The sequence below is a fragment of the Neocloeon triangulifer genome, unplaced genomic scaffold, assembly GCF_031216515.1.
Source record: "Neocloeon triangulifer isolate White Clay Creek 2 clone unplaced genomic scaffold, ASM3121651v1 ptg000012l, whole genome shotgun sequence".
NCBI classification, from domain to species: Eukaryota; Metazoa; Arthropoda; class Insecta; order Ephemeroptera; family Baetidae; genus Neocloeon; species Neocloeon triangulifer.
In genome coordinates, this window is record NW_026775554.1 from 7,773,440 (window position 1) to 7,797,733 (window position 24,294).

At 37.1% G+C, this 24,294-nt stretch overlaps 1 protein-coding gene across 3 annotated transcripts; it reads right to left on the reverse strand.

The window, feature by feature from the left end:
* Window positions 1–22,122: 22,122 nt before the first annotated feature.
* Window positions 22,123–24,272, reverse strand: LOC132197616 (uncharacterized). 3 transcript variants are annotated; one of them, XM_059621002.1, is made up of 4 exons: window positions 24,129–24,272; window positions 23,642–23,827; window positions 22,702–22,986; window positions 22,123–22,335 (listed from the first exon to the last, which is right to left on the reverse strand). In XM_059621002.1, the coding sequence occupies exons 1-4, from the start codon at window positions 24,168–24,170 to the stop codon at window positions 22,168–22,170; spliced, it is 681 nt and encodes a 226-aa protein (XP_059476985.1). In that variant the 5' UTR covers window positions 24,171–24,272; the 3' UTR covers window positions 22,123–22,167. The 3 variants fall into 3 exon arrangements, with proteins under 3 accessions (XP_059476985.1, XP_059476986.1, XP_059476984.1); XM_059621003.1 differs by having other exon boundaries at window positions 22,748–22,986; window positions 24,105–24,262; XM_059621001.1 differs by having other exon boundaries at window positions 24,105–24,262.
* Window positions 24,273–24,294: the final 22 nt, after the last annotated feature.

Sequence of the window (24,294 nt, forward strand, 5' to 3'; positions counted from 1 at the left end):
CGAGCGAGGGGCAGGTGTTTATGTGCTTGCAGAGGCTTAGTAATAACGCGCGGGCAGGAAAGGGCAAAGGAACTCTTCTTATGCTCGCCCGCCCGCCCGCGCTCACTCATTTATATTTTATTGCTCTCTGTGCCTCCTCGCCATCTCTCTCACGAAACACATCAAGCAAACACGGAGAGACACGGCAAAGGCACTCGCCTGAATATTTCAACGAGCGCCTTCGCGTTCAATATTCGCGGGATGGATTCCTCCGTCCGGATCGGCATGTTTTGTTTCCATTTGGACGCGCGGAATGTTATTATTTGCTTTCAGCCAATTTCCAACCAATCGCGCAGCGTGCACGCGAGCCAGTTGCATATCAAATGGAAAAGTAAACTTCGATAAATTCTTGATTTGCTATTTTATTGTGAGAAAGGCAAAACGCGAGTCCACCGCTCCACGCAATCCGGCTGACCTTATCTATTCTTGCAAATTTTTTATGGAAATGAAAGTTAGATGTCGCTCCTACGTAGAAATAAAAAGTTTTTTATGGAAAAGGAAATAGCAATTTTTCTTTCCATTTTGAAATTGGGTAAAGTGAATGCATTTGATTTTAAGTAAGCTATAATGATGAGGAAATAATAGACAATTTAAAAGTGAATCAAAATTTTTAATTAAATTTAATATTGTTTATAAGTTGCTGCTGAAGTGACCTTTTTGTTCTGTTGTTGTGGGGTATACATTTTAGCCTCTAGAAATTTATCTATAAATTTTGTAATAAATAGCTTTTTCTTTTTCTTCTTAACCTCATAAACCCTTAACAAGACCTCTATTACAAAAATACAAAAGAAAAAGCAACAATAATGAAAAGAGCTTGATAGCCCAATGCATTTAATTTGCTTCATGTACAGACTGGCTGAACTTTTTGCTCGCGTCAAACGTGTTTGACTTTTGGCAGCGACCTTTTTGTTCAAGCACTTCACACGTCAGAGGCCCATTGTTAAAGCGGCAGGCCGTTAACAGCTCAAATGCAAAGGACCTGTAGCACCACCTCTCGTGTGCACAAGTTCTGTAATTGAATTGGGCAGAAAATCATATAACTCGCTCCTTGCGCAATTATTAAAGTCGTAAAATGTACACCCCTGGAGGAAATAACTTCTTCCAACTTCTCCGACCAATCTTGGTCCAGAGTCTAAAAAAAACATGTGTTCCACTTCCACCATTGAGGGACGAACTTTGAACTTTCAAAGAGCAGTCATTACAATGACATGGTAAAAAACAAAGCAATTGTCCAATGACACCGTTCAGCAAATGAGAAATTCCAAGTCGGGCTTCTCAGAAGTCGGGGACGAATATTTTGCAAAGTATGCGAATGCCTGAGTCAGCCTTTGGCTGAACGGTAATTGGCACTTTTTTTGAAGCTGATTTTTTTCTATTCAGCAGGCGGGAGGGAGAGATGACTTGAAAATTTAATTATGGTGCTTTCCTAACGGTGATGAACAGAGGCTCCTTTGTGCTTTTTGCATAAAGGGCAAAGGCGTAAAAACGAAAATAATGTTTGAAAGTGGATAATAAAAGAAAGCCTTCAGGGTGGATTTCTACTAATTGGGTTGAAATGCGCTTTTTCTCCAAAGCCCCTACTCAAGTAAAGTTAAACTGAATTTTTCATAAAAATGTTTTCTTTGTGTTGCTGCAAATCTTCTTATTTATAGAGTTAACGGCAATTTTTATTCAGAAATTCGGCGAATATAGCGCTTAAAAAATTCGCACACTAATGCTTCAAAACAGTATATGAGGTTCAACTGCTATTTCCATCAAATTAATTTTAATTTTGAGGGATTCCCTGATTGATAAATCCACGAAATTCGATTAAGACAGCAATAATCTGTGCATAAATATATATCTTCTCCAAGTTCCAATTCCTTCGGCGGAAGAAACCCGGTTCCGAAGCGGTTTTCTTCGCTCATTTATCAAATGCGACTCCGCGGAGACATTCATAAAACAAAATATGACTCTCACAATCATGAATAAAAAGAATATGGATATGGATCTATATTAATTTTCTCCTGTTACTTTAGACGTTCCGAATGGGCGATGAAACGGCAGCTCCTCCTTTGGGCAATGTGTTGGCGAGAAAAGTTAGTTTGCGATGCTAATTGTCTGTGGTGATACTACTGAGCACCCCATGCTGTAATTGACTGGTTGGTTAATCAAGGGACCGAAATTCGCCATTCGATCTTGGTGCCAATTTGAATGCAAATAATATACGCCTTTGAGCAGTGTAGCCCGTCTCTTGCTCTCATCTAGTCATTGGGTATTTTAATGAAGCGCCAGGCGATTCATTAGAGAGAGCGGAAGTTGGGGTGCCACCGCTTTTTGCCTACCTCCTGACGAGGCAACAAACAAGTCAGTTGTTAGGCGAGTGCTCTGCTTAATGAAGGACGATGCGCGCGTCCATGATTGAGCACCTGCAGCACTTGTCCTGACAGCGGCCGTGATTAATTGGCGCCATTTATATCAACGACAGCCCTTGTCCAGCTTCCCCCGCGTTGAAAACAATTTTTGTAAAAGTGTCACAAGCCTAACTCATTTGACTTTAGGAAAATGAATTATTGCAACACTCAAAACTTCTGTTGTTTTTCCATTGAGGTGCTACTTCAATCTAACTAATCTTCAAACAAATAAATTGAAAAGGTGCTTTATTAATTTAAATATGTTTTCTCTCCCGTCTAATATTTTTCTATTTCAAGTAAAAAATTATCATTTGGTCAGATATGCAGACACCAAGTGATGGGTTAAAGAATTTTATTATTCTGAAATAAAATCATTTTCACTATTTGTATGCAATTTCTGTGATAATTAATAAATAAAAAAAATTTGGAGTCTCAAACAGCTATTTGTTAATGTAAAATCTGTCTAACTTGTTTTATTTAATTTATCGGGAATTTTATGTTTACTAGAATTTATTTTATAATTTACTTTTCCTGGAATAGCTACAAAACTTCAAATTTTTTAGCTTTAAAATTTGCTTTAAAAAATTGCTGCCACGCCGGAAGTGTTGCAGAGGCGTGTGTAGATGTAAATAGACATAATTAGGAGCGGTTTCACAGTCCGAAGAGCACGCAGTTAGCCTTTTCGGAGCGATAATTGATGCGCAAAGCCTGGCTTTTGCGCGTGGTGCAAAAAGAGGAAGAAGCGCGTTCATTAAATTTCCAAAAGCCAGCGCGGTGAATTTTGCAGCAATTTCGAGATGAAAAAGAAAGGGTGGTACGCGCACGGATCATGGTTAATTGCGCTTCTGACCGGCCTTTTGAGTGGAATTGTTGAGCCGAACAGGCCGCGAGTGTGACTTTGGGCACGTTGCCAGCGAAAGAGGCGATTTTATTTGCCGGTGGTGGAGAGGAGCAAAAGCAGACCACCCACTCGCGCGCCACATTAATTTAATCGTATTCGCATTTGTATGCACGCAACGAATTTCCGCAAACAGCGCGAAGAGCAAAGGACGACGACTGATTTTCTTCTTCCTTTTACTTTGGGGGAAAATCAATACCTGGCGTCGTCGGTGGCTCACTTTCTGCTGGCCTGTAATTTGATTTCACATTTTTCCGAGAACAAGAGGACGACAAAATCCTGCTGTAGAGAGTTGTGTGGGTGACCTAGGTCTCGGCAGGAAAAAAAACAGGCTTTCATTCATTCTCCCGTCTAGTTTAATCAACGCGGAAATTTGCTTAGCCGCCTACATTTATGTGATACCTTGTATATATTTTCGCCTTTTTTAAACAAGTTCTCAGCAGGTCTTGAGGAAAAAATGAGTTCCTAGTATCAATACTTTCCTATGCTTTTTCGGAAAGGTGAATGTGGGTGAATGGCTTTTTGTTTAGATTTTATAATTATTATTTATGTCTTTTTCCAGCCGTAAATTTTTCTAAAGATTGGCAAAACTGGGCATAGCAAAAAAAATTCAGGACGTTTAAATTTATTTTAAAAAAAATTAAGTTTTCAGAAAAAATCAATTTTTCACTTGATACGCAAACATTCAGCTACCGTAGTTTTTGCCAATAGATAACTGTATATTTTAAAGGTAAAAAAATTAAAATAATTTAATTCTCAAGCTGATTTTAAAGTTTTCCAGAAAATTAAAAACAACTCAAACCTTTCCTTAACAATTTAAGCTCCCTTCTTTTGTGGATAGCTAATGAAAAGTTACGCTTGTCCATCAGAAATATAATATGCACTTGGAAAGTGGCCCGAAGATAAACAGTTTTAGTACCACGTGAAGATTCAATTTGGTCGCGTTGAGTCTGCTTTTTTTCGTGACATATCGCAAAGGCACAAAAGATTTTCGTCCATCCGCTTTCGGCTCTTCGTGCGGCGGCGAGCGAGAAATAAATGAGCGTTTTACGCGCCTTATCATGGGCACAATAAACTTTTAGCCGGCCGTTGTTCGAACAACGTACCCGAAAGGGATTGCGGCGCGCGCGGGTCGGCCCATCACTTTTATTCCCATGCAATATGATGGAGATAATAATATATCCGGCGCTTATATACGAGGGCGTTGCGAACTGACGAGAGATAAACGCGCGCGGCTCGAATGCAAATGCTGTGATTGCCGCAGCTAATCAGAAATCGATTTGGATGTTTGCGAATTCGGTTGCTCAATTCAACGCCATTTGCAATAGAGAGGGAAAAAGAGCAATTATCGCCCTGTGATGATGAAATGAGAAACGTTTCACTATTTCTTCCGCCACATTAAAAACTTTTGCTGGCGCACACCCATTCGCCCTCGGCCCGACATAAAAATGAGCGAAGCTGGCATCATATTAGTTGAGGGAGTTTGCCCGATCCGCAAACTGCCGCAGCGAGTGTGGAGCGAAATGAAACCACCGAAATTGGATGAAAATGAGACGGGCAGCCGTGAAAAGTTTACGCAACGTCCCAACGTTTTTCAATAAATATGACCCAGATTTTCGTTAAATGGCTTTTTTGAGACGAATTTCTTTTTCTTCTCGCTTTCTCTTTTGTACCAAAGAACGAGTGTTTGCGCCGGCGGGAAGCCGTTAAAAGTAAATTAAACAACCTTTCCCTGTTTGCCCGTTTTTGCGCGCGTTTTGGGTCTTCTACCGCGCTCGGTCTCAGGGGTCTATTAGCGTTCATTCCACTCGGCAACACAATTACACGCCAGTGGCTCCCGACTGGTGCGTGCTCTTGAATTAATTAAAAAGCGACGCTGAATCGAATTAAGCGGCCTTCTATATATAGTTTTGTGTCTTTGATTTGCCCCGCACAGGATGAGGATTTGTAATTAATACGTTGTTTACCAAGAGCTGCTGAATAATTTAATTGCAACGCGTGTCCCTAATGTGATATTATTAAATTTCTCACGGATAAAGTAGGAGACCGGCAGCTGCACGCGAGGTAACGCCACACTCATGATACCTTTTACTACTAGGAAAAGTCAATTCAATTTTAATTCAAAATTACCAACCTGTTAGTTTTAATTCTGATTGCTTAAAAATCAATTGTTTTATTTCCAATTGAATTTTTGAAGGATATTTAAATGTACTATGAGTTGATTAACCAATGTTTGGAAAGGCCAAAATTAAAAATTAATTGCTGATAGAAAATTGATTGAAGAAAAAATCAAAATGTTGCATGATCTATAATTAGATTTCCAGAGTCAATAAACCGGAGGAAATTCATCTGTCTCCTGTATTTTTACAAAAATTAAGAGTGTAAAGAAATATCAGCCCAAAAATTTTGGCTTTATTCACGATAGTGACAAAACCAGCAGAGATAATTTATGAATTCCATTACAACAAAATTGGGTCTCTGTTATAAATTTGTCTTGAAGAGAGTTCCTGGCGTGGGGTGAAATTTTCGCGTGCGTCCCACTATGGTGGTGGGTTATGAGAAAAGGGCCCGCGCGCAATTTATGATATTAAAAGGCCGATATGACTTGCATTTATGCCGGTGCCCACGCGGAGCAGGGCAATATTTTTATCTCGTAAAACGTCTTAAAAAAAAGGGCGTAATTTTATTTTGCGCGTATTATTCAACGCGAGTACATAAGTTACGTCACTTTTGAAGACGTGACTATCTGCTTCAACATTTTAATGAATTGCAACTTTCGAACTCGCGACGAAATTTATGGCCGACGACGAAGGTGAGTGCCGCTTTTTATGCCCCAACCACGCTCTGGAATTTGCATTTATTATCTCTAAATTCTATCCACGCTGTGAAAGGGGATGGCAAACTTACTGCCTTTCACAAAGTTTGCCCTTCTCTTTAATTGATTTTGAGCGAAACGGCATACATCTCCTCCTTATGTTCATTCTGAAATCCACTTTGCATTTTTTTTATACTGTTAAGTTATTTTGCGCCGAATGCAAATAAAAAGAAGTGTGTCTGGCGCCGCCACAATAAATAGAGGCCATTCACGCAAGAGCAGCCTCTTTGAAGCTCCTTTTATTCCTGCCCCGACCAAAAATGTACCACATACATGAACATTTTTACGAGCACCCTTGACCTCGGCCATCCCACACAATCCACAAAGAGGTATATCGATTGCCAAATTCGCACCAACAGCAATCGCGTTTTCGCACCGAGTGCGAGAAAAGGCGATTTGTCTCCGCTTTTGATTTCGAGCCATATTCGGACTGAGAGTTTCGAGAGCGCAACCAGGCGTGCAGCAAAATCGCTTCCTTCATTGCGGCACTAAGTGGTCTCGAGAGACTCTTGGCATCAGCAGATCCCTCAACTCTCTCTCCCGGCGCTACAAAAACAGACGTGTGGAACGCGATATGGCCGACTTTGCCGAATTAATTCTTCGTATATAATATTTCGTAGAGGACGCTTGATTTCCTCGTTTTGTTTTCAGAGAGGCTTCGCGGATCGGGCGTATATATTTCGGGATTGTGGCTTTGCGTCCTCTCGTATAAAACGAGTAAATAGAATATCGACCCGATTTCAGTCAGATTTAAGGCAGAGGTGACGTCACACGTGCCACACAATGCATCCCAAGGTGATGACATGGAGAGGGCTTTGAAATAAACTCCAAATTACCTCTCAGGAAAGGTGTTGTTCCGTTTAAATTTACTAAAGAAACTTGGCAACTTTTGATTGAAGGGATAATAGGGAATCTCAAATTACTATAAGATTATATTTATGGAATTTCATCAACATCTTTTTTAGGTCTCAATATTAGTTTATTAAATAATATATATTTTGCATTATTTTCGGAAACGAAAAAACTTCCGTGAATAAGTATTTGATTATTTTATTACTAGTTTTGAATGATTCCTTGTATGTTAAATGTATGTTTGATGAACATTTACCATATTCACATGGGCCTTAATTGCCTTTTGTATTATGACGTGGTAGATCAATAAACAAAATGACAATTAAAATTCCGCCAACGCAGTACCTCTACCGGAAAATTTAATAGGAAATTTAATCATGGTAGAAACGCGATTCCAAATTGATGATTTTTTTTCCAAATTTTGGTTAGAATTGGAAAGGTTGAATCTGACTTTTTGACTCTACAGAAAATGTTTCATACAGTAATGTAAATCAAATTAAACACACTATAATAGACCGCAGGAACTATTTCCTGTCACGATAAATTCTTGATTTTTAGATAAATAAATTTGATTTTTGCTACCGACAAAATAAAGGCGGAACTTGTGAGTTGTTTTCATTTTGGTGATTAAAAAACTCTCAACGATAACAAGCCTTTTTCAAGTTTCATAATGAATAAATAATGCCAATCTAAGCACTTTTTTTTTAACAAACCAGGAGGCTTTATTTAAAAATAAGCGTGTGCAAAATACAAAACTGCGGCTGTTCTCCATTAGCAAAGCGGCTTTTGAAGCTTCTCTATTAAACCCAACATGAATTCAAAAGTTTCCCTTGATTCGCACGCGCCTGGTTTTGCGAGTTTTAGCAAACAGGAGCGTAATTAGCTCCTGTAATGCGCACAAGGCTGCTCTTTTGCCACGATTTTTCTGACGTGCGGAATCAACTTTGCGTGCTTAACAGGGAATATCCGCGAATTTATCGCCTGTGACGGGCTTTGTGTGTGCACAGAGCTATGCAACAAGCGTTGCGCGCGTTGCATAACTTGGCAAACAGCAGGCGCCGGCCGCAACACGGTATGTCTCTGTGTACGAGGAAAATTCGCCGTGGCAAGAATTTGCTCGCAGGATGAGAAAACAGGCAAAACAACAAACAGCCTAGGCGACCCTATTATATGTTGCTGGATAATCAAGTTGCTTGTTTGTGCCCCTGGCAAAATCAAAGGCCGCGCGAAAAAATTTCGCTTGTTGTTATTCTCCCATCTTGCAGGCAAATAAATCTCTGGCGAAAAGACGAGCGGGATTTCTGTAATAAATCTTGAAATTTGACAACGCTCCAAGTAGCGCGCGTTTATTGGCGAATTTATGCCTACAGCGTTTACGGTATCAGGTTAAGATGGGAAAACGCTTTTCATATACTTACCAAAGAAGAGAGGAGATTTTCTTCAGAAACGTAACCCCATGAGAAGTTATGTTGATTTGTGGTTTTAAAATTTTAAGGGCTTTATTTCTTACATACACACCATAGTATCAATTTGCTCTTTTAAACATGGATTTTCTGGAAATTTAGTGAATTTAGAAAATACAAAAGGTCCATGAAAAACTGTATTTTTTTTTTATTATAATAATAATTTGTTCTTAATTATTTTGACAACGATAGATTGCAAAGCATAAAAATAAATTCTAACCCTCTATCAGCTTTGATGAAAAAGAATGACAAAAAATTGGAGTCTGCTTGCTTTACGTTTTCTCTGGAGACAAATAATTCTCTGATTGCGGACAAAAAAGTCTGGCGTTCGCCAAAATCATTTATTTAATCGTTTGAGGAGGAGCAAAGGGCAGTCGCGGGACTTTTTGAAGGCAGCAAAATTGCTTTCTGTTCCCGGCGGCAAAATACACGCGGCGTGAAATGAGTGCACGCGTGAAATTGGCTCGTCATTAAAATTATTTATATTCCTGGCGGAAATTCGCGACGTAAATCCCGTGTGTGAGACGCAGTAAAAATGACAGCAAACTAACTTTACAGCACATAGGACGAAGCTTAGCACAAATGCAAATTCAAATTCCGTTTTGTTGCCCAATCACAAGAACGCAAACCAATCAATCCAAACGCGATTCATTGAGCAAACGCGCGGCTTTACGCCTAATTTGCTGCTGGGTGGATCCAGGAATGATTTGGGTGTGATTGTTGATGAAAAGTTACCATTTTGAAATTCATGTATGTTGTTGGGGTTGGAAAAAGGTGCTTCCTCCTAAATTTTCAGCTAAAAATATTGGGTGCTTTTCCGGGAAATCAGATTTTTCCAAAAACACTAAAATACCAATATCTCTGCTCCTACTAAGAATAAACGTATGCTCTTTTCACGTTCAGACGTAACTTTTTACGCCCGACAACTTTGCCACTGACAAATTTTGCATAGGTCAAAGGTCAAGGTCACTAAATTACAAATTTCACTTTTAAACGCAATTTACGCAAAGAAGCACCCCTCAGATTTTTTTTGCAGTATAGGAAAAAATGTAGCCCCAAGTGTGTAGAACAAAATACCTGATTTTCAGAATGGTAACTTTTACTGTTTAATTTATAATACTAACTAAATATTAAAAAACAGTAAAAAATCGCTTTTCCGCAATAGAAATTAATTTTCAACCAGCGATAACTCTGTTTCTGTTACAGAAACGACAAAATGTGTAATGACAAAAAGTGTTTGTCTTGACTTTTTGCATCCAACCATGTATCAGTCAAGAAGGTCGGGTCACCTAAGGTCATTGACCTCGGTGACCTGTGACCTTTAAACACGATTTTGCTAATTTTTGAAATTATTTTTCAAAATTTAAATGGGTTTTATTATTTCCTACACAGAAAACTTGCAAAATCGTGTTTAAAGGTCACAGGTCACCGAGGTCAATGACCTTAGGTGACCTGACCTTCTTGACTGATACATGGTTGGATGCAAAAAGTCAAGACAAACACTTTTTGTCATTATACATTTTGTCGTTTCTGTAACAGAAACAGAGTTATCGCTGGTTGAAAATTAATTTCTATTGCGGAAAAGCGATTTTTTACTGTTTTTTAATATTTAGTTAGTATTATAAATTTAACAGTAAAAGTTACCATTCTGAAAATCAAGTATTTTGTTCTACACACTCGGGGCTACATTTTTTCCTATACTGCAAAAAAAATCTGAGGGGTGCTTCTTTGCGAAAATTGCGTTTAAAAGTGAAATTTGTAATTTAGTGACCTTGACCTTTGACCTATGCAAAATTTGTCAGTGGCAAAGTTGTCGGGCGTAAAAAGTTACGTCTGAACGTGAAAAGAGCATACGTTTATTTATAGTAGGAGCAGAGATATTGGTATTTTAGTGTTTTTGGAAAAATCTGATTTCCCGGAAAAGCACCCAATATTTTTAGCTGAAAATTTAGGAGGAAGCACCTTTTTCCAACCCCAACAACATACATGAATTTCAAAATGGTAACTTTTCATCAACAATCACACCCAAATCATTCCTGGATCCACCCTGCTGCCAATTGAACAAAGGAGAGAATTGCTGCTGCGGTGAAGCAGGCGGGCAGAAATTCAATGCCAAATTTACCTGCCTGCAGAATTTCAATGTGTGTTACAGAATTCGATGGAAATCAGATTTCAAAACATCATTTTTGCTTTTCATATTTAATTTAAAGCACCTCTCTAAAATCGCTGATAATGAAAACCTAGCGGTCAAAACACATCATAAAAATAAAAATTAATTATAATTGAGAAAACATACAAAATTAATTTTTGAGCAATATTATGTATTGATATGTATGACAAATGCTGATTTTCAATTCAATAAAGCATTTGAAATTTAATAAATCTAATATCAATTAAAAAAAACCTTAGCAAATTTTCTTCAAAAATTGTGCAAAATTTTGAAAGTACATTAAATTTTTGCTGCTCATCAGCTGCTCATGAAATGTGAAACAATTAACATAGTAAGAATCATTTTACCTAACCCAGTCGTAGAGAAATTAAACGTAATTAAAATAATAAAATCCGTGATTTCCAGCATTTTCATTTGTGAGATGGAATTGCTGCCAGTAAAACGCACTGGGCGTCCACTTTAATAATCTGCACAGCTGCTGGTCATCGTGGCAAAAAGTATCAAAATGAACCTCGACGCCGAGTTTCTATCCTCCATAATTCTTTTTTATGCATCATCGGCGGAATTAAATGGGGTGCACGTGTTGCAGAAGCGGATAGAGTGCGCCTAGTTTTGAGCCCCGGGGGTGACGTGCCCATTCGTTCCACCGATCACAATGCGATGGGAAACGCAATTTCAAAGCGAGAGTTTATTTTGTTTGATTAGATGAGTTGTTTGTTTGCGTGAAAACACGTTTGCTTTCCTGTGTGGTGTGCATTTTTCCTGCTTTGCCGCGAGCGCAAACGGGATGTAGGTCATTAGAATAAACACACTCGCTGCTGGATTAAATTAATTTACCCGGGATGAGCACTCTCTCTGCTGTGCGTCTGTTTTCTGCGAATGCTAAGCTGCAGCACTGCAGTGGCATAATTACTCTACAAGTTTCCCTTTTGCTACATCATTTTCTAGCATGGAACTTTATACAGGCCGTCATAATCTGCAAAAGATTTTTATTATATTTCCCTTAGAAATACTTAATTTTTATACTGAGATGACAAAATTTAATATATTCAATTTCTTTATTATGTTGCTCACAGTAATGTTATTATCCAAATTAAAAAATTTCTGATAAAAAAAATTTAATTCAACTTTTTTATTTTCTCCGACTAAAACTTGACTTCAATATAATGTCATACTAAAATAATTTATGAAAACTGACTTCATTTTCTATTTTTATGTACACATAGTTTAGTTTTGCTTCAAGAACCTGAAAATTGACTTTGAATGGGTCCTTATTAAGAACAAGCTTTTTCAGCCCGGAAGTTCTAGGAGCCAGAAATAGCCTGTACATAACTTTGGTGGTGCGCAAAGTAATATAGCGTGCGATAAAATCAAAGGACGGCGGAGTCAAATATTGATAAGGCACAGCATTCCGGGCACGCGTCATGCGGTTAACGCAAAAAATTAATGAATTGCAAGATCATAGAGAGAAGTAACTAACAATAAGATGTAGAAAATTTAAAAAAATTAAACTTTCATACGCTTCATTAAACTATTCTAATTAGTGCTGTATTCATTCTTTACTGAATGAAATTTTTAGTTAATTAATGTATAATAAAATTTAATCATTACTCCTGAAAATGATTAAAATAAAATTGAGATATATACGGAATCTAAGCTTCTATAAACTAAAGATGGTTGATATAATAGAGTTTCAGTTTTCAATTACTGAGGACGACTTCCTCTCCCTTCACAACTATATATTTTCATACATTTGTTTTTCCCAGAAAAACGCTCACAATTTCCTCATGCAAGCTCTCTTTGTTTCTGTACATGGCCATTTTGTTCGCTGGAATCTGAGAGTTGCTTCTGCCAGCGATGGTATTCATTAGAGCATCAAATTTCGCCCCATTACTGCTGGGCTATTTTTTGCACGCACAGAGGTCAGATTTTGCGATTGTCGCGCACGTGTTGCCACACGATGGGCTGCGGTATTTATTATTATTTTTGCCGCATTCAGGGGGAATATTGGAAAATAATTGGCTCGCCATAGTAATAAGCGTCCGGCTGATGAGAGGGACAAAGATTGATCGTGATTTTATGGATTATTCAGAGTTTGAAAAAGGATGGCGGAGGTAATTAGTTGAAGGAAGGTTAAAAAAATTAAATTGAATATAAAAATATTAAATTTTCAAAAGACGAAAATGGGATACAGCTAAATTTTGATTATTTGATGTTTAAATTTTCTCTCTATGATGATAGTGTTTAAAAGCCTGAAGTGAAGTGATTCAGTTTTAAAATTTCAAATAATGGCATTGTCTTGTGATATACCTCTAAAATATAGAAAAGATTAATTAATAGCTTGAAATTTATTTCATTTTCCTTTCTTTTTTTTAGTGATTTTCCAAAATTATCTCAAAGAATGGATTGAATTCTTGGATCAACAATGCATATTTCTTCTAATGAACTCTTGTAAAAAGCATTTTAAACAGCAGTTAGAGCAAATATAGCTCTCATCAGGTTTCTGACTGGTACAAGTTGTTAGTTTTTTTTTCTGAAGACAAGCTATGGAGGAAGAATTGCAGGAAAATACATTTGTGTATTTCAGCACAATGTGCAAAAAAAAACAAAATTAACTAGGAGATGGAGAAAGATGAATGAAATGTCAAGTCAAGGAGAATGGGAGAAATTTGGCTGCTTTTCAAGTTCCGCAGCCGCAAGATGTGTCGCACAAGAGTCGACTGCATGGCTACGCCGCAAATCGCAATGGCTGACCACAAACGATCAATGCATCTCATTCGCGAATTAAACCAATTGCGAGAAACCGCGCCCATCGATCGCTCTCTCGCCGCGGTTTCACGGAAGTATTGCGGTTGCTCTCCATCCACATGCAGTTGATTGATTTGCCGTCAAAAGTGTCAAAAAGCAAAACACTGTAGCGGAAACAACGCGGCCAAATTCCAGCTGCGCACGCTCTTTTGAGATGGAATAACAATAATTCGTCTAACTGAAAAGCGACCTTTTCTGCGGTCGACCCGCGGGCACGCAGCATCCGTCTAACCGCCTCCGTTCCTTTTTTGCGACGCCAAAAAAACGAACAAACCGCGTGGCTCGTTTTCTTTTCTTTGGAGCGCGTTGAGGAAAATAAATGGCAGAGGGCAAAGTGAACAGGAGGAATGCGCCAGCACGTCAAAAGAGTTCACTGTAGGCACAGTACAAAATTTTCGTTTTGAAATTTTACTCAACTTATTGAACTAAAAAAATATAATAGAATCTACTTTAAATTATCCTGTTATATAATTTAAAGTTGACTTTTTTACTTTCAGGAGCACTATGAAAGCCATACTAATTTATTATATCAAGAAACCCAAAGTTTTTATAAGTGATCTTACTTATAAAAAACCTTATTTAATTTCTGGTCACAAAAATTAATTTTGCAATTTATAACTTCAAAGTAAATCAATCGGAAACACCCTGATCGTGACTTTTTCACTGTTCAGAACTCCGTGTTGAATTTCTCTTATAATAATACATTTTTATTTTCCAGACACTTCAAAATGGAAAAAAATCAAATAAACATGGCAAAATAAATATTTTCTCTAAATAAAAATTTTAATTACAAAAAAATGTTAACTCCTCTGACTTTGAAGTTTGACGGAAACATAATCGACAAGTTGGTATGGAACTTTTCACTCTGACTCAAGTTCCCGAAATACTTTTGGAGGTAATGTAAACAAGCAAAATGTGCATCTCTGGAAATATATTTACTTCTAGATGCGAGAATTTTGATTCCGCGGAGAGGTTTTTCGGCTTGGGCCTTCCCTCACCACTCAACGCACCTCTCTCAAAACGAGGAAAGTCAAACAGCTCTCAACGGTATATATGATATTGCCCTTTCGCAGTCAAATGTGTGAACCGCACGCGTCGCTTTGATTAGCAAATAAACCCAGCCGTCGTCTTCTCAGCTTTCTTCCGAGAGCTTTCAGCTAGAAGCAAAATTTTAATTAAAATTTCATCGCAGCCGCGCTCGCGCCAGGAATTTTAAGTGGCTGCCGCAGGAAAACAGAAGAGAGAATTGCCACATTCGCGCAATTTTCCGAACTGAGCTCTCAAATTTCCACTCTTTCCGGCCCACAACTTGTGTATCGTAATTAAAAGTGACGTCGCTTGGCCTAGCGCGAGTTTGCTCTCGACGCAAAAAGTACTCGAGTATTCCCACATAAAATGAGTCAATTACTGCTGCCCAGTAATTAATAAGCAAAGTTTATGGAAGAGCTTTGATGTCCTGGTGCAGCGCTGCTTGTTGTGGGAAATTTAATTTTAATTAAAAATGGTTTCGACGGTGACTGCTGGTGCAGAGTTCTCAAAGTTTCTTTATTTTTTAAGGGACATGCGCTGCACAACTTTTCTCAGCCAACCTATAAAGCTCATCTCCTTTTCAAAGCACAAGCAAAAGTTTATTCACGTAGGTTTTCCGTTTCCCTTGGTGATATTTTGAGCACAAAAGTTAATAATTTTTCAAAAGGCACAAAGATAGTGAAAGTTGACTCAAAACTGAATAGATGCGCCCATTGGAATGTTGTCTCTTTAGTTTCACAGTTTGATACCGTCCAGGCAAGATTTTTACATTTCTACAGACTTTCGGCTTTTTTATAATGCAACAAGGATGGAACCTTTGGTATTAAATTAGGCTAAACGCGCATTTTTTTCCTTTAAGAAATAAGTCAGCTGCGTATTGGATGGGAGCAATAAGTTAATAAGTTATACACGCATTATAAGATACGGCAATTTGGGTTATAAAAAACTGCAATTTCTCTCAATCATCTTTTATGTTTAACAAAATGACACAGCGTCATTCGACCAAAAAAAAACGTCATTTCTTAAATACATTACCAAGTTTCGCAATCGTTGCAGATGAGAACGATTTTCGCATTGTTCAAAAAGATTATTCTCGAATTGAAAGATTTAAATTTACATTTATTATAACTTATCAAATAATTCAAATTCATAAAATTAACTAAAAATTTATTGGAAATTGACAGCAAAATTTAGAAAATAACACAAAATTTGGCCATTTTATAAATAATTTTTCAAGACTGAATTTGGAACTAAACAAGGTGAGATACACAAGTTACTCTTTTTGAATTATGAGTCATAATTAAATCCAGCAGGTGTATTCTTCAATTTAATTATTAAATTTTTCAAGAATCGTCCACATTGCATGTCATAAGACGTGAACAAGGAAAATCATTTGCTGTACAGTATAACAAAATCACGATTCGAAATTCAAATGGTGGTAATTTTGCAACGGATGCTTGCGTTATGCGGGTCGCAGTCAACTGCGCAAATATGGCCATTTTGGGAAAAAAACGCGTCTGGCGCATTTCGCATCTTGCTCGAACATCTCTATTCACTACATAGCAGCGAGTGCTGCGCGTGAAAAAAAGATGAATGCAAATCCCGTTGCTTTTTGCCCCTCTCTTTTCCGCGCGCCATGTACGGAACAAGTTCATTTGCAAATCTTCAGGCAGTAAATTCTCATTTTTACAACCAGCAGGGCCGCACACTAGAAATTTTCCTCCCTGCTTTGCGCCCGCTCGAGAGCCTCCGGAGCCATTTTCCGCAGGGGCAAAAAAAAAAATAGCTGCTGCTACGAAATGAAAATCTGTGTTTTCCTCTTCGAGTGACGCCAGAAACCCCAGAAAGTCGTTTTCTCACGGCATCGACGCCGCGAGATTGGCGGCATATTTCATTTGAAATTCATTGCGTGTATCTCAGTTTCTGACGATGTCAATATTTCGATCTGCTCGGGCCAATATGGTGTGCGGGTTTATTTCGGTAGTCTTCGTTCGGCCGCCTTATTGATATTTGTGCGCCGGCCGTGTGCATGTTGTATTTTTATTGGACGCCTGCCAAGCACGGCATAAACATGCAATCGCCCTACGCAGACCTACCCCTATTTTGTACACTATGGCAGACTTTTTTCACGTTTTATCCCTGCGTGCCCCTGCATCAAATGCATAAAGATGTGCGCTTGGCCGCAGAATTATTCAGCCTGCTGCTGTGCTGCGGATGTTTCAAAGGTCAGCAGCAGTGACACAAAATGAAAATCTTAAAGTTCAGCAATTCAATAACTTTTTCACTGGATTTAAAAAAAATATTGACATTTTGATATTATAGATAAATTTTTTAAAGATAAATTTATGATTATATGATTATTTACTTGTAATTTTTCAGTCCGTCTGTCTGTCTCTCTTTCTAAGTGTGATATTATTTGTATATATGTATTTTCAATAAAAAAAACTTTGTGAGTCTTAACTTTAGATCTGTGAGTGAGTAAATAGATTTGAAATTAATTTTGAGCAAGAATTTGTGGGATTATAAAATCAAAATATTTGTCTATTAAACATTTCATTTTGAATATTACGAATCTTGAATTGTAGCAAACTTTCATAAAAAATTTGAACATTCATTATGCATGCAGTCTCTTCATTACCTTATAAATCACCCTAATTTCAATAAAAAAATAAGCATATTAATAAAATCGATCTACACCAAGAATAACTCGAGGTCATAATTTGACTTAAAGACTCAGTTATTGAAGCAAAATTGAGGTGCCAAATATTAAGTAATAATTGCATTTCAATTAAAATTCTTATGTTTATAAATTTGTTCCAGATATATGTGTATTCAGTTTTTCCTGTATCCTTCATTTATATCTTCTTGCTGATTTTGTATCAATTGAATGGAGAATATTTGAGAAGAATAAACATTGATATAAATATATGTGAATAGCAACCATTTATTTCCATCCACTTCTCTTTTTGCGAAACTTGATCATTCTGTTGGCGCTTTTTTAAATTAAATAAGGGCTAGTTGCACTCAACAACAATGCCTATTGCATAGATTTATACAGTATAATATTACTTTTGCAGCCACCAACACAGACTCTGAATGAAGCATAATGGGCCTGCACTCGTCCGTCCGCTTCTGGCAAAAAACTTTTGTGCTCTCACACATATGAAAGCAGGTTTTTTACACACACTGTAGGCGTTTTGAACGTACCAACCTCTTTATTTATATTGCCCCTATTCAAAGACTATTTATTTGAATGTGCGGTGGCAATTGAGCCGAAACTCAACAACTCGGGATAAATGATGTGATGCCGAACCTGTGGCTTGATTAAAAATAAATTTAAATGTTTTGAGAACCGAAAAAAGCCATAGATAAAGTGACAATTTTTACGTGGAGTTTGAATGGGTTGTTTGAAGTGTTTCCTCACAGACAGTTAATATTTGTATTTTTTAAACACTCAAAAGCTCACATTTCTTTTCATGCTCTGATTCAATAATAGAATTTTTAATTAAAGCCATTTTTTACTTATATTTTTTACTGTCTAATTTTTATGCAGAAAAAAAATAAATTTAAAATAAAGAAAAAACCTTTACGGCAAAAATTGTAAACTCTTATGAGTGAAAGTGTTTATTTAATTAATTAATTATAAGGAAACTGGAAACATTGCGGTCACATGTCTGTTGGTTTTTATCTTTTGTGCTTGTTCAACAAAAATGCATGCTGAAGGGAAAGGAACATGTATGCAGGACTCGCTCTTTGCATGTAACGGCATAAAATATAAAACATGCATTGATGGAACTGCGGCACGCCGGCGTCCGATTTATGATTGATATTTTCATCCTTGACGATTCTTTCGCAAGTCGTGCGTTATTTTAAGAATGAAACTTGCATGACTTCTATATCGGAGCTGGAAATATCGAGCAATACTCGTAAATAACTTATTTCAGTAACGTTTCATAAGAAAAGTTTTCTACATTTTAATTTTCTTTTAAAACCACAGACGTTGCTCAATAACAATGGCAAGGATTCGGCAAACAAAATGATAAATTCAAGCAAATTATTTTTTATCGTAGTTTCCAAATCACAAACGTTTCTCTCCTCCTGTACACGTGAAGTCGATATTATGATTTTTGACATATTTACTCAATTGTCATTTCCCAGCGATTGTTTGTGCAAATGTGGATGCACGACTCGTTTTCAAAACAAAGAGTACAAAAGCGTCGCTCTGAAATAGAAATAGCTATTTGCGATCGCTGCCCTGGTCCACATAATAAAACTAAATTGGCTGGGCACATAAATAAAAGAGTTTCAAGGCATTCACGAGGAAGGCCTCAGGGACCTGTTCTGATATGCAAGCTCCTCTCGATCTTTTTTATATAGACTCACAATCGTTCCTCTCTCAACAGGACTATCAGAAAGGCTTTGTAATATTTCTTTTTTATCAAAAGAGAGAAGGCAAGAAAAATATTTTTGCAAAAACTTGCTCCCCGCGCACTAAATTTTAGCGCTCGAGGAGCCATTTTATGCGGAAATTTTCACTTTGTGGTACATTTTGCTGACCGCATAAAGCTTTGATGTCACCGCACAAGCTTTTTTGGTGCAGCTGTGAGCATTTTTGTGGAGTGTTTCAGGACTGGACAAGCATGCAAAATGTGGTTAACCTACTAAATTTCTGTTTTCTTTTTTCATTCTGGACTGTTCTGTTTGCGTTTTAATGAATTCTCGTCATCAAATTAAATAACAAATGCAAATTCTAGTTTTACTGATTTAAAAAAATATAAAAAAAAGTGTAAATGGCGTGTGTAAAATTGATATTTTGATCTTGGGACTTGTTTCTAAAAATATTTTCACATCAAAAAGTATGATTGAACTTCTTTTATAGAATCAAGTGGTTCAATTTCCTGGGCATTAAATTTAAATCTCTTGAAGAATTTCTACATATTTGCTAGTCATTTAAGAGCAACACATCTCATTAAGGAAAATAATCACAACCCGCATATCATGCCGCCGGCGGACGGTCATAGCCACCCACATCAGTTTTGCGAACCAAGAATTCGTTTAAAATAAGAGTCCGAGTGAGTTTGCCAAGACCGAAAGCGGAATAAACAAGAAGGCTGTTGAGAAATGTGCTTCGTTAGTCGCAGCAGAGGCAGATTCGTTTTTCTGATCGCCGCGAGGTCTACAACATAATTAGCCTCAAGATGTGCTCCAGAGAGAGACAGCGCAGATTGCCTTCTTTGAACGTCGCCAACTTTTAAGAACGAATCAAAAGAAACAAAGTTCAAAATGCATGTCAATTATATATTTTGAAAACGTACCATTTTGATCTTTTAGGAGATACTTTTTCAACTCCAAATTTGCTGCTAAAAGCTAAAATAAATCAAAATTTTATCATTCAGAGCAACAAAAATAGAGCGCCGGCGGAGAACCGATTAGCAAATTATTGATTTTTCTCTAAATATTCTCATTCAATTAATACGCCAAAATTTTAAATTTGAAATGAACTGAAAAATATTTCGAATCAAGTTTTAAGAATTTTAAGTTTCAGTTAAATTTATGTAATTCACTTATTCACTCGTATTTCTGTAAAACTGTGCGACAGCGAAGGATCCATTTAAAGTTTTTGAAGCATAAGAACCACCAAAACAAGCTTAGCGAGTGCAAAAGTTTCAACCAAAAACGCCGGGCGGTTTGTCACTCTTGTCAGGACAGTAGAAAAAAATGCATTCCCTTCTGCCGAAAAGCACTGCAAACGAGGCAAGAAGTTAAAGATAAGGGGCTTGAAATTAATGTGCGTCGGCCGATTTATCAAAAACTTTGCACCGATTCTAGAGGAAAAAAGTTTGACTCACCTCCGGAGAACTGGAGATGAGGCGCCGGCAGACAGTCCGGCTGGAGCAGGCGCTTCCCCAAGAAACACTGAGTGGAGGCAGCAGCCGCGCCGGCCGCCGAGCCGCCCCCAACGCCGGCCGGCGCATGTGCCCCTGCCACCCCCTGTCCTACCACACGCGCGCTCAACTTCGCTCTCAAAAGTTCCGCTCCAAATTTTACGCCCCGCCGTATATTAATTTCCCACTTTTAAACCTCCGCAAAATTTCTCCTGCAGCTGAGGATTAATTTACGTTTCTCATACTTTTCCCGACTCGCAATTAAACAACTTGAATTGCCTTTTTTTATGTCCGCCGAGGAAATGGTTAATCTTTGTCCCTTTGTGTGCGGTCGGGACAAAGCCTTTTTTCTTCCTCGGCTGTTTAGCATGCGGGTCGCTAAGCCGATTTTTCCAATCAGCTCTTGGTTGATATGCACGTCGCGTATCTCGGGTGCTACAGCTAATGGCGGCAGAAAGTAAAACGGCGGTTGGAGTTCAACAAAAGAGCTAGAACATTCACATTTCTAAAGAGTGCCACTTATTTAAAAAAAAAAAAAATTGTGCGTGATGTTGCCTTTCCATGTTACTTATTGATTGATTTTATTCATGTCTTCCTGTTTACATCATAAAATTTAAGGGAGGACTTTTCATCTAATGTAAAGAAATAATTAAGTAGAATATAAATTTTTATTATCTTCCTCCACAAGTAAATTTTTGTATAGCTTTGTATGACTTTGAATTATGTATCTCCATAAACAATAAATCATTTTAAAAATGGACTAGTTTGTGAATGGGGACAAATTTTCCTCGGTTAGAACCTAATAAGCTACAATTTTGCATGAGTATTATTTTAAAAATTTAACGTAAATAGAATAGAGACAATATAATTTTTGTTCTTTTACAGTTAATTAAGTAAAAAAAATATCAACTCTCTTTATATTTAGCTAATGGAAGTTGAGATAATAATATATTCACATGTTGATGTATACAAATAGAAATAACAGACCTAAATAACACTTCACCTCTTTCCGGAATGATTAATTTGTCTCTCTCAATAGGCGCCAACTAAACTTGGAAGGCACCACTCCACCTTTAAACGTAAACATTCGCCCACGCGATCTCTTTTGAGTCCACTGAATTAATTAAAAGCATGAATGGTTGAGATGCACCTGTGCCATCAATTTCCTTTCCTCCTCCGTCCCAAGGGTATGCATGCGTTGTTACGAAAAGGGGCTGCAATCAGGCTAGTGCATTGGAGAGTAAACCCGCCGTTCTTTCTAGAGATTTTGCACCTCACATCATTGCCCATTGCTGTTTTTTTCTTCGCAATTACCGTCTAGCTGTCGTATGCAAGCGCATAGCCGCGAGCCAATTTAATTCAATAAGAAGCGATCCGTAAAATTAACCTCGTTTCTTCACAACCTCCAAGCTTTGTGCGCAATTGTTCAGCAGAGGAAATGGTAAAATGCACATATGAAATCAGATTTCAATTAAAGGAAAGCAATTTGCGAACTCAAACTTAAATGGTATTAATTATAAAGCACAAACAAAAGTTTTTCCTTGCTTGAAAGTAAGTTCAATTCTGAAAACAAATTTGTAAGTGCATATCTATAAACTTTCTACTACAGATGATTTGTTAAGTGAAATATAGAGTTTGCAATTTTCCCATCTTTCTAATAAGAAAATTCTATATACAAAGGTTCTATTAAAGATAGTATTTAAATATATTTCCCTTACAATTTTATTTTATTGAAACTCTTTCATCTCTTTGAAATTAGTAAGGGTTGTGAATTTGTGAAACATACATTCGAATAAAAGTAACAGCGTCCGAGTATCGCGATACAAACGCAAGCTTGTCCAAGGAAGTGCTTGTGTAAGAGTCAGTCAATATTGTATATGTCTTGTTCATCAAGTCTTCGATTTCTTCCAATTCCTCTTCACTCTGAAAGAATGTGCAAAAGTATGATTATTTTTCACTAACCAAAAAATTCATTTTATTATTTTTAGTTCTGCTGTTTTAAAATTTAATTATGCGCTTACAAAAACTTTCCAAATTAGTTTGAAAAAATATTAAATACTACAAACGATTGTATGTGCCGAAGATTCCTTACTTTCACAACTTAAATCAGATTTAAGTAATTGTATTGTTACAAAATTGCAACTTTTTTTCCGTTTTTTATAACTTCAATTCCATTCTTTAATTAAAATTGGTCAACTTATCCAACTCCGTATTTTTAATGACCGCTTTTCTTAAATGAAACCTCGGCACGCGAGAACCTAGGACGGGAAAAAGTAGGCGAATACTAACGAAAGGTTGCGCCAATCCGAGGATAATCTCCCTAAGCAGATCGTACCGAGAAAACAGAGCGTCGATGGCTGAGTCGAGAAGTGAGATAAGCTGCTCTGTGTCCTCAATGAGTTTAGTCAGGCCGTGTTTCAGTGCGGCGACGTCCGAGATCAAATGCTCGTTAATGTGGCCGAGCAAGGCCCGGTAATTAATCAGACGAGGCAACAGAACGGCCAGAAGGTCTTCGGAGGTCAACAGAGCTTCAGCCGTGTGGCCTTGCAAACTTAGCAGTTGGCTTGGAACCACCTGCAAAAGTTTAGGCTGGATTTATTTTAATTCTAAATTAGTAAATAAAAAAGGTTTTTTTTAAAACATTCTTGTTTCAAAAATAAAAGAGGAAATAAAAAAATCCGATATAACAAAACATAAAATGTTGAAAAGTGAATTTTGTGATTAATTATTTTTTATTACGGTTTATTATATTATATCATAAGTTTCACATAATCGCATTACTTCAGTAATGCCAAAAATTATACATTTATTCCAAAAAATTATTAACCTAATTATGGGATAATTCCCAGTGTTATTAAACCATTTATTTTTAATAGTTTTAAACTTTTTCCTTTTATATTTCTCCAATAAATACATCAATATACATATCAACTCTAAAAATCTTCAAAAATTTTGGTTCTGTTTTATTTTTGTGGAACCTGAAATGGTCCAAATGAAGATGAATAGTAAAAAGTTTAAAAACTTTGCAATTGAAAATTAAGATTATCAAAGAAAGTAGAATATATAAAAAATATTACTAAAAATTTTACATTTTTTTCTTTGTATAAAACTGTTCCGGAAATTTTATATTTACACTGGCAATTAGATGCAAGAGTTTCAAGTTTTAGATTCATGGATTTTTGCAAATAACTGAAATAATTTGGGGGATAAATTACAAAAAATTAATCACCCCTAATGTATCCAGCCCATCGATCACCGCCGCCATGTAATAAGTCACGTCTTTGTGCAGCATTTCTCGCAAATCAGTCAGTTTAAAATGCATCGAATCAACCAAATCCGCCATTACTTTGGTGTTGTTGAGAGCAAAATTTAGATCTGCGATCAGGTCACGTGCGTCGTCATCAATACTATGAACCTGTTACAAATCCCATCAATTAATTGTATTCACCAGAGCTTTCCCTCTGTTAAATATTCCACAGGGAAATTAATTGTAATCAAAACTATATAATTATGTTGTAAAACTAATAAAATTGCATACATATGCTGAACAAATATAATATTTTTTTTTTAAATTTTCTGCATAATTATTTATTTAGTTGGAATTGTTAGTGCAATCATTAGTAGGTCGCATATGTCACATAAAAAATTGATGTGCCGGTTTCGGGCGGCGTATTTGCCGAAAGCGCACTTACCTGCGCCAACAATATGACAATTACCAGGGACGCGACGCGAGTGCAAATGAGCAGCTGGGACCGCATGTCGCACGCAAAACTAGTTGATGTTGTGCTTTCCACTCTGCCAAAGTTGAGCGTATCGATCGAAATCAATCATTTGCATGGCGACAGAGATAACGCGCGGTGAATCGCGATGCATCAGAAAGCG

What these genes read in the sequence shown, in the direction of transcription:
- LOC132197616 (XM_059621001.1), bottom strand. Translation starts at nt 24,170, where the DNA reads ATGCGGTCCCAGCTGCTCATTTGCACTCGCGTCGCGTCCCTGGTAATT. An exon ending in ATGGGCTGGATACATTAGGG is followed by an intron (nt 22,987 to 23,641) that starts GTGATTAATTTT and finishes AAACTTTTGCAG; the next exon opens with GTGGTTCCAAGCCAACTGCT. An exon ending in TCGGATTGGCGCAACCTTTC is followed by an intron (nt 22,336 to 22,701) that starts GTTAGTATTCGC and finishes ACATTCTTTCAG; the next exon opens with AGTGAAGAGGAATTGGAAGA.